The sequence below is a fragment of the Drosophila kikkawai genome, chromosome 2L, assembly GCF_030179895.1.
Source record: "Drosophila kikkawai strain 14028-0561.14 chromosome 2L, DkikHiC1v2, whole genome shotgun sequence".
Lineage (NCBI taxonomy): Eukaryota > Metazoa > Arthropoda > Insecta > Diptera > Drosophilidae > Drosophila > Drosophila kikkawai.
Window position 1 is genome coordinate 4,596,314 of NC_091728.1, and position 11,343 is coordinate 4,607,656.

General features: G+C 43.3%; 1 protein-coding gene across 1 annotated transcript; it reads left to right on the top strand.

The window, feature by feature from the left end:
* The first annotated feature begins 10,067 nt into the window (after window positions 1-10,067).
* On the top strand, window positions 10,068-10,775 carry LOC108075819 (dynein axonemal light chain 1). The gene has a single exon (XM_017168392.3). The coding sequence runs from the start codon at window positions 10,160-10,162 to the stop codon at window positions 10,706-10,708; it is 549 nt and encodes a 182-aa protein (XP_017023881.1). The 5' UTR covers window positions 10,068-10,159; the 3' UTR covers window positions 10,709-10,775.
* Window positions 10,776-11,343: the final 568 nt, after the last annotated feature.

An 11,343-nucleotide genomic window follows, 5' to 3' on the forward strand; every position in this document is an offset into this window, starting at 1 on the left:
TACAATTCTTAATTGGAATCCATGTTCCCTCATACTCTTATCCTTCTAGAAAAATTCATTTATTCAGTGTAGTCCTTCTCCTGTCCGGGAAAGTTGCTCGGAAATCCTAGATTAATCTCTGGGGGAGAAAGGAAATCTCTTTTCGATAAATATTCGAAAATATGCAACAACTGCTGGCAACAAAAGCCAGCTCAGCGCTTATCCTTGACCTCAGAGCGAGCTCCGAGTCATTAGGAGATTTTTGCGTTGCACACGAAAATTGTTTTAATTGTTATTTACTTTTCCGCTCTCTGCCCGAAAGGCAAAGGCAACAATAGCAGCAGAATCCGAAGCGGAGGCAAAAGTGCTGGAAAACAGCGCTAATGACCAACTTTTGGCAAGCGGCAAACAAAAAATGCATGCCATGCATTGCAGTGTTGATCCTGCCCACGTCCTCGTCCTCGTCCCGCTTCTTCCTCGGCTCCTGCTGTTGTTCTTGTCGCTGCTGTCGTAGTTCTAGTCGTCGAAAACACTCAAAACCCATTAGGCAACACTTTATGCTTAGTTTGAAGTTTGGAAACATACAAAAAATAAAAGCATAGGCCAAAGGACACTCTGTAGCTATCCTATCGACTCGAGTTTATCCTGGAATCTGTGGGAGGTAAACAACAAATAAATAGAAAATTTAAAATCAATCTATAACTTAAGCTATACTTTTTTGGGTATTAAAATATTGGAAGCTTAAAAATACGAAAGCAGATTAAGTACTCTTTCTATAATTATAACTTTAAAATATTATTTAATCCAGAATAATATCAAAATGTATACTCCCGATTCCCACAGTTACTGAGCAGAAATACACATACAAAAAAGATGAAAAAATACAAAAGAAAAGAAATGAAAAAGTATCACAACGAAAACTAGAGAAACGAAAAGAAATAACCTCTAGGCGACGGCGGGCCAAGTGAATTTTGCATATTAGCAGAGCATAGGATAACCTTGAGGGGGTCGTGTGGGGAGAATATGTTTGCTGGCACTGTAAAAACACTCCTCAGTTATACAGGAACAACTCTAAGCGAGACCTTGCTTTGGAGGGGCTAAGGTGCTGGGGGAGAATTCAAAATGCAGCCTTGCTACGCCTCGCCCACAGCCTCCCCAACCTCGCCCGTGCAATGCAAATGAATGGGCCACGCCCTGAGGTCCTACGCCCAAGCTGCAGACGAAGAGTCTCCTCCTCCCAGAAGTTTCCCCCTCCGAAAACGGCGACTCTGCGAAGGGCAAACGTGAATGCGAAAGGGAAACAGCTGCTGTAGGCGTTGCGTTTACTATGAAAATTACCCCACTTACAGTGTTGACAAACGAGCTGACGATGAGCGCACACAAACACCGGATGAAGATGAATAAGCGGCATGGGAGGGGGCGACTGAAAGGATCACCGGCTGCTCCAAGGATGTGTATCTTTGGAGCAAATAGAAACCAGTCTAGAAAAAAAATTTGGTATTCTAGACTTTGTGGTCTTTAATTGGACTTCAATCCTCTTATTACTTCTAACAAATTAATTATTGGAGCCAACAAAAAACACAAACTGCCTTAACAACTGTTATTTTGGTTGGTAAAGAGAGTACACATTTCAAATGAACGCTAAAACTTGAATTAATCTCCTAGGAAACCCATTTCGTAATTGTCTACACGAGCTATCCCAATGGATATCAGGTGATAATCTATATAACTGTGGGCAAATGCGTTTCGGTTTCCAGTTCCATTCCTGGAGGCTTCTGTCTTAAGCACTTTAACCGCACTGCCGGCTTTGTGCTGGCCGACTGGCAGGCGTATTAACATAAATCGAATGCGCGCCACAGGACGAGCAGACCCGTCTCCACTCCTTTGACACTCGCAAATCACTCAACGCCATGATAGATGTATTCAGCAAACGCCACCTTTTCGACTCCGACCGCTGTTCGCAGAGCATCGTTTAACGCAATAGCGCCAACTATAAATTTTAAATTAATTTTGAAGTGCAGCCGGAGCTGCAGAGTTACAGAGCTCCGTTTGGCGAAGGCCACCCATCAACGGGCTAAGGGAGGCTTGGCCGAACGGGAGTGGTGTTGGCGGAGTGCTGGTGGAGTGACGACACACATGACACGCATTTTATTGCGCGTCAGTCGCCGCAACTGACAGAGAACGAAGCTCTGAGATGGGTTCTTCCGTTGCGTCTGAATCCTTTTTAGGCCCTTACCAAGGGGTACTAAGGAATTGTGCATAAGCCTAACCTACAGGTTAATAGATATAATATAATATATAAATAAAATATATAAATGTGCTATTGTAAAGTATACATTTGGTTGGAATAATATATGTTTCCTTCTTTCTATACACAAAAACTAAAAGAAGGGTATTTACTGAAACGGTACTAGGAGGAAATGAACTCATTTTCATGTTTCTTTTTTTGGGTCTCTCTCGGATGACGACTCCTGGCTTCTTGAGCGCTTTGTTGTCTGTCATTACAAGTGCATAAATTATTGTAACCACATTTGGCGGCGACAGGGAAAAGCAGCGGAGCGAACCGAGCCGGAGGAGTCCTTGTTGGTGGCGCAATGGTGGCGGAGAGGTGGTGCCATTGGTGTCATCGGTGGTGGTGGTGGTGGTGGTGGTGGTGGCCATTGCAACAGTTGCCAGTTTTCAGTTTTCAGTTGCTGATGCCGCTGATGACATGACAAAATATTTTCCCAACTGACTTTTGTTCAGTTTCCCCGCCCATTCCCCCGAAAATGTTGCTTTTGACTTTGATGCCAAAGCCACGCCAAATGTGTCATTCTCCCCAACTCAAACCCACTGAACCCCTGACCACCCACCACCGCCCCCTCTGTGACCTTTGCTCAGTTGATGTCAGAAGAAGGAGTTACGGATGCAGGCAGGGTGCGTGTGTGGATGCAGCCCCGTGGCTGCCGCCCGTCTTTTTGTGCATTTCATCGTAGATTCTATCATTTTCTACTCGCATGCTTCAGCGAATTTTGGAATTTTCAATTTGTTCAGAAATTTTTGTAGCATCGCCCGCTCGAAGCCCTTGCCGCCCCTCGATCCACCGCCAAGAATTTATTGAGTTCTTGTCGGACCGAGCAGGGTGTGCGGGTAAGAAGGAGATGCGTGCGCCGCAAATGGGCGGGGCGGGTGCTCTAAAGTTTCCATCAATTCTTGGACACTGCAGGATTAATCCGAAAATTTTGACTCATTACTGGAAATTACAAAGCACAAGTCTTGAATATAAAGTCTTGAATTCGGTAAAAAAACATTAAAAATATAAAACTAAATAAAATAGAAAAGTTTCTCTGTCCCATCTCATTTGTTTTTCTGTCTATCTCTCCTAGCAACCCCAATGGAAAGACTTATGTTTCAAATACCCATACAAAATTAATTGATATTATCCATAATTTCTGACCCTTGACCTCTTCGCCCCATTCAAGCCGATTAAACTGGCCAAAATCGAAATCAAAACTCAATTTGCCAAATGCCAAACATTATTTTATACTTATTATGCCCATGCCAAACTCTGGACTCAACTCGAGTCCAAATTTATTGCTGACCATGTCGGGCATAAATATAATTTAGATATGTATTTATTTTAAGCGAAAACTTTGCCACTGCAGACGCAGCACGAATAGAAGAAGATATAGTATGTATATTTATAAGCACTGTCAATAATAAAACGCTTGATAAATGCTTAGAAAATGTGCTCAGAAATGTTTTACATGCGAATTAACGCCATAAATTTGATGCCGCCAAACAAAGGGCCAGAAGATTTGTTGGTTGAACACTCACACACAGACTCAGCCGTTTGTGTGGGGGCCAAGAAAAAGTTTGATTGGAAAACACATTTGTGATTTATTTGCGCAAACATTTAATAAATTGCCCTCGGAATATATTTATTTTATGCGACTTTCTCGGACCGTAGGCTGGACTCTCCCACCTTCACCTAGTAAATCTCCTACGAATTTCCTGCACCGAGCAAATAACTTGATTAAAAAACCGCAAAAACCTATTTGAGGGCCCCAAAGACCGCAGCAACTGTTTGGTTTGGCCTGCTCCTTCCCTTTTGGCCACAATGTTATGGCCGCCGCAATCCGATTCGATGTGTAATTTAACACGAAATGGAAAGCGATTGGCAGGAGCCCGTGTGTGTGTGCGGCGAGTCTGTGTGTCGGTTGACCAGGTGCCGGACAGGCCCGGTCTGTGCACCTGAATCCGAATCGTACACCTGGCCGACAGTGACGCCCTCTCAGGTCTCGGAATCTCAGCTGGGGCCGGCCAGCTACATTTCCGGGTCAGTTTATGGCCGCTGTCGGAGTTTACGGGCCAGAATCACATAATCCCAGGGGATTTGTCTTAGCGAAGGGCGCGGATAGAAATTGTGCGTTCAACGCTGGGGAGGTGGGAGGATTTCCGAATATTTCTATTTGTGGAATCTGTTCGCGACCAGAATTTGATTCGCATTCGGGAACACTGAGAGTTAAGTCAACGAGATGACATCTTGAGCGGTTGGAAAAGTGAAAAGAAAACTTGAAAAGGGGAAGGCTTTCATCAGAATTGGAACAGATGATGTCCTATGAAGGATTTCAAATCAATTGGCAAATTCAATTTATTAACAGATATAATCTTTACTAGTATTCGAAGTATTTTATTACACATATTTTGATATTTTCAAGACTTTTCAGACTTACAGATTATTTTCTTTCTCCTTTTTCCCATGCTTTTTGATATGTTAACTATATCAATATGTAATAAATATATTTATATTGTACAAGTATTTCTTGTGACCCATCATCATGCAAAATCTCTCCATGAAGAACCTTGGAATGGTGGCCACATTTTCTGCAGACATTTTCGATTAAAATGCGCAGCATACTTTTATGCGCATATTCGCACAATCACTCACACACACTCAGGCAAAGGGGCACAGATTTCCATCAAGGACTTCCGCCAAGCCCACTTCAACAGCACAAATAATTAAGTTTTTTCTCTAACTTTTTCGATGTCCTGGCTGTTGGTAGCGGCGGGTCTTGGTTGTCTCTGTGCTCCTGCTTCTGCTCCTGCTCCTCGACACGTAACTTTCAATGTGTAAAAACTTTTGCATTTCATGTCCTGTACCCACACACACACACACACAAGCAAATACAGAGCAAAAGAGCGGTGCATAAAATGTTTGTAAGTGACGTTGAAATTGAGACACTTGTCGCTTAATTGTTTTTCGAGTTTCCACACATAAAAAAGGGGAAGGCGAACACTGTCCTTCTATTGTTGTTTTTGCTGGCTGCCGAGACGTGCCTGGGAAATTGAAAAGGACTCTCTGCCTTTGCCTTTTTTAGGGGAATTATTTACACTCCTCATTTCAGTGGTGTTCCCCGCAGGATCCCCTCGGTATCTGTTCGGTGTGCTCGGCTTTTTAGATTCTCGTGCCTGCGTGGGCGTGGTCCTCGTCCTCGTCCTCGTCCTGGGCCCAGCTGCATTCGCCTGTGGTTACTCGTCTGCAGATTATTTTAAGTAATTATCAAGCGATTTGCGTAAAGGTCTTGAGTGTCTCAACTTCTGAAGGGGTCCCTGATGACGATGGGGGCGGGCATTAAACATGTAAATTTAAGCAGCTAAGTGGAAGACAGTTGCATGTAATTGCGGTGGCAGGGTGCCAGGGCCAAAGGAGAACGACTTTTATATTCGTAAGCCATGAAAAGATGCAATTAAAGAGCACTTGGAGAATGTTTTTCAACCCATTTCGACAACTGCAGTTCGTTGTGAGTAGTTTTCGTTATTAGTCCTGAGTCTTACTTCTTGTTTTTGGCAACCTTTTCCATATTGAAGTTTTTACTACAGCTTTTACATTAATATAAAATATATACTAAGAGTAAATAATAAATTAAAAAACATAAACTTAGATCCCGACAATTTATTAGGGGTCAAAAAGCTGCAATTCTGGAGCAAGGACCTCATGTAGTAGCGAGTCCTTTTGGACAAACGATCAACGGTCGGCTGACCTACCTAAACACACTGCATTTAATACAATTTCGTGTGGCCTGTGGATAGATACTATTTCACTTGGCAGGCAGGCTGACTGACAGACTGTCGGGCTGTGACATCTCCGGGAGGAGCAGGGAAGCCTACTGGACTGGGGCTTGCTGCCTGATGTTATATAACTTATTACGACCATAATTAACACTAAATTCCCCAAATGGCAACGGACAACTGTCAGCTGCAAAATCATTTGCCATTTGCGGCGAGTCGCCGGAACAAAGTTCGCATGCAGCCTGCTGAATGCGCCAGTCCCTCGTCTCCCTTCGCTCCTGTCTCATGTGCTGCAGGATTCGGGCAGTAAGGGTCCTCATCGCAGCCCAGTGACCCCTCCGTAGCTCCTTGGCCTAGGACTGCTGCTGCTGACTTATGCGATGCGTCGTGCTGCAGCAAATTATAAAATGTTTGCCTTGCCGCATTTCCACACATCACACAAGTCATGTCCTGCTGTTCTCTCCGGGTGCCCTAAGATTTGTCCTGCCCTATTCTCCTTATCCTTATCTCCTTATAGCCGTAATCAAATTAGCAAGAGCGAGATGAATTTGGGTTATATCTTGCAGATGCAATTGCTCTTCCCCCAAAGAGCCAGGAAAATAATAATTTCGTTAAATTAGTAGAATTACAAGGTAGTATTCAGTTAATGATCTTACACAAATACAAAATACTTATACCTATCCTAGGGCTCAGTTGGGTTATTTTGTTGATGGTTTGCCATGAGTACTTCAAGTTTCATAAGCACTCAAAATTAAGGCAAAGTTTAAAGCAATTATTACATTGAAATGCATATCCACCAGCCTATGAATTCGATAACTTATGAAACCCCTCATTAGACTGCCAGATAATATCATATTTAATATAGTAACCGTATGGATTATTCGCATTAATCTTGCTCATGCCCTTTCATACGACTATCGGGTTTCTGTCGGTATTATCCTGGCTTTATGGGGAGCTTCGTATCACAGCAGCAAACAAACACACTAATTGAAGGCTGAAATCTGCAGGGCTCTGCTCTTTCTCCGGAATAGCGATTCGCTGCAGTTCTCGACTCCATCTGGCCCACTCTGTAGGGTCCTAACTCCCCAATCAATACAACATTGCTGCCGGGGAGATGCCGAAATTTCACGTCTCACCGCACCACAAGTCCGCCCGCCGCTGCACACACATGCAATTGCAATCGAGTTTTGAGTTACACAACCACAAATAGACAAGCCGTCCTTCCAGTTGAGTCATCAGGATTCAAGAGGAGCAGGGCTCAGGCGGGGAGAGGGTTCTATCGTTTGGCCAAGACAGTCGACACACTAAGAGAAACCAAGCTAAATGTCTTAACTGAATAAATGAAATTATTTAGACTGCTTAGAGCTTCCGAAAATATACTATTTGTTGTTAGTAAAAGCTATATACCTAACAAAAACTTTCCACATTTCAGCATTTCTTGTTAGTGAATTGTAAGTAAATTTTCTTTTGAGTGCAATGACCGACGTTTATGATTGCTGCAAACAAAGGGTACGATGACTGCACTTGAAATTGATAATTACGAGGGGCAATATTTGTCTATTGTCGCTGCGGAGGCCTTTGAATGCCAATCGAACAGCTTTATTGATTACTCATTAAACCGCCGCCTGTGCATGGCAAATTTATAGCTGCGCATTCTGGAATTTCGGACAATGAGCAATAACACTTCATTCTTCAAAACGCAGACACTTATTGGCTACCGACGATGCAAGATCTATGTAATTGGTTAGCTTCCACTACTCCAGTTTCCAGCAAAATTGATGGCCGTAATTAGTTAACAGATATTGTTTATGGCTTGGAAAATATGTTAGCCAAGTTGGAACAAAACTTTCGCATGCTGCCTCGAAAAAGGGTAACCAGCCAACAAGTAGAAGCCAGGCAACCATCTATCTCTTCCATCGCTTGTTATCAGACAATACTCTACCATGTTGTTTGTCCAATGCAAAAGTTTTCAATATGCAAAAGCTTCAGTGCCGCAGTACCCGCCCCTTTTACCCCAACCCGATATCGGTCTGAGTGTGGCCAGGTGTTTTATGCAAAAAAATATTTTCATAGATAAAAGTTTTGCGTCACGAAGAACACAAACAGGACTAACAAGCAAGAAGTAGGTGTCCTTGGCAGACTTTTGCCGCTCTCGGAACAGTGACTTGGCGAAAACTTAACAATGTCCATAAACTTATGCGAATTAAATGTTAGCTTTGTCAACTTTAAGGGAAGGCGTGACCAGGGTTAAGTAAAAATTTAGCTAAACAAGGTTTTGGTTTTCTTTAAAGAGTTTGCCAATAATATTATTATTTATTTTATAAAATATATTTATAGCCATTTGGCTAGTACCTCCCTCCTCTGTGTGTCATCTTGTTAACTGAAACTAAACAGTACAAACATGGCTGTCAACAACTGGAACATTTACCGCATGGCCATTACCCACAGCTCGGCGCTGGAATGACAGGACATGTTGTGGCCACTGGCTACTGGGGCTACCACACACCCCCATTTGGTTATTTTTCTCCGTGATGGGGCAGGGATCCATGTGAGGCCACTTTTCTGCCCGTTCTTAATTGTTTAGAAACGTTTCAGTAATGCTAGAATTAAACGGTTGCAAGTTAAAATATCAATGTTTTAGTCTTGATCAGTAGAATTCTAAAACATACGCGTGAAAATACGTTGATCTGCCTTGGGATCCCAACAATCTTGGCTATGACAGCTTGACACTTTTCAGCCATGCCTTTTTTATGAAACTTTATCGCAAATACTTTTATAAAAATTGCCGGCTGCCCGGTTGGCCAACTTTTCTGGTCATTTTTTTGGCTTTGCCCTGACAGCTGGCCTGTGGCCACGCCCTCGCCACTGACATGTTCCACTTGCCAAACACCGATACCCACTCATCCGAACACCTCTCATCGCTGGTGTGCCTCCGGCCAATTCATAAATTAGACTTTGCATGCAATTGCGAATCATTTTCCATCTCCTCCGCCGTCGCCGCCCTTTCCAGCTCTCGGTTCTTGGGGCGTCAGTTCTGCCGCATTGAGCACTCGATTTATAGGATCACAAATTCTATTTGCATTACAAAAAAAAAGAAGAATGAAAGAGGAAAAACTGAAAATAGGAAAAGGCAGCAAATATGTTTTTACCAATTTCTGGACGATTATCAAGGAAAATAACGAAAAGCGGTGGCCCAATTTTAAAAATTTTTCTCTTTGCCGCCATTTTGGAAAAATAAATTCAATAATTTATTGCCCCCAAAAATAACTGGCTGTATATGCGATAACAGCTGCTGCAAATATTTAATCAAAACGCTACAATTTAAAGGCGGCCCCAAAAATGCCCAATAAAAAACAAACCCAATGGAAAATTGTTTGACAAACGGCAGCCGACTCGCCGGCAAAAAAGCGAACCCCTCGGGGCTAAATGTGAACTGTATTATCACCTCAAATGTGTGTAATAAAGTGCCGAAGAGGCCTCTGACACAAAGCAGTTCTGTCCCCCGCCCACCATGACACAAAACGGCAACAAAGTAGGCGAAGGGTAGCATATGACAATGGGAGCCAGAGCCCCTCGATTCCAGAACGAGTACCAGGCCCAGGACCCAAGCCCAGGCCAGAACAAAGGCCCCGGCCAATGGAGTTATCACTGTGCGCCAGACGGGCGATTCAGCCAGCGAATGGGGAGCAGCGGGCACATGCGCAAATAAATAAATTACCCGGGGGCCGCAAGTCATCTTCTTAGCCCACACAGGTGCCGTGGTCTCATCAGCCATTGACTAGAAATATTTTTAAAGTCACAGGCACCGACCTTAAAGCTTAAGTTCGAATAGCTTTAAGAGCTCTTGGCTCTTGTTAAACTGAGGATTAATATTAATAAATAATAAATGTATAAAGCCAAACAAAATATTTTGTGTGCGATGTTGTTGTTTCCCACGAAAATCATATTGATTGGTATTTTGAATCATAACTTATTGTTTCTCTACAATAAAATCAGAATAATATAATAAGGAGACCTTGGAATTAGGTGCTTAGGTGACAGGAGCCTCTCATTTAAGTTCCCAATAATATTTTCATTTTCATTCAAACATCACAAAAGCCCAGAGAGGGAGATATCCAGCGATACTAGGATGTCGAAGCCCACCAGCATCAAGGATGCCCTGGCCAAGTGGGAGGATCGCAACAAGCAGCCGGTCGCAACGGCCACTGACATTGGTCTCCAGTTCCAGTACCCGCCGATCGAGAAGATGGATCCGATCCTAAACAGCCTAACCGAGTGCCAGAAGTTGAGCCTCTCCTCGAACATGATCGAGAAGATTTCCGGCATCTCGGGCATGAAGAACCTGCGCGTCCTGAGCCTGGCGCGAAACAACCTAAAAACGCTGAATGGCATTGAGCCGCTGGCCGAAACCCTGGAGGAGCTTTGGGTCAGCTACAACAATATCGAGAAGATCAAGCCCCTAGAGGCGATGAAGGCCCTGAAGGTGTTCTACATTTCGCACAATGTGATCAAGGACTGGGCGGAGTTCAATCGTATGGCGATTCCCCCGAACCTCTCAGAAATCTGTTTTGTGGGCAATATCCTTAGCGAGAATATGGAGCCGGCTTTGTTTGCCTCCGAGGCAATTCGCCGTCTGCCCAACCTCAAGAAACTGGACGGAGAGCCGGTTATTCGTTAGTAAAAAATGCGCTAGTTGCTTTACGTTGACAATACATTGTGTTATTAAATAAATGCTAAAAGCAGCATTTGTACGATTAATTATTCTTCTATCAGGGATATTTTAGTTTAATATTTTGCCAAGACTTTCCACCTCAATATCGACTCTGACTTCTAGTGCGGTTAAATCCCTGTCAGCATGTTGGTACATGGGTTAAATCAAGGATTCCATTGACACCCATTCCCATTCCCATTCTCATTGCCTGTGCGTGTGTGTTGGGCACTTGTGCAGAAAACATTTTTCCATTGAAAGGATTTTCCAATTTTCAATGCGTTCCTGTTCCTGCTGATGAGCTCCATTGTTTCGCTAGTCTCACGACGCCCCCAACTGCCAACCACCTAACCCCTTGTGAATATATTTACGGCTTATCCTTAAATGCTTGCAGGTACTCTAGACTTAATCGGGATGCCATGACCTTATAAATACATACATATTCGTCTAAGTAAATCGATTTACTGCGAGGATTGTTGAGATTAAACCGGTCTGTTTGTTCCCATACATAATTAATCATAAACTGTTTTCCAGAACAAACATCTTGGGGCTTATTTTCAGCGCTAGAAGAGTATTAAACGCTTCATTGCAGCCTAGTTTATTTT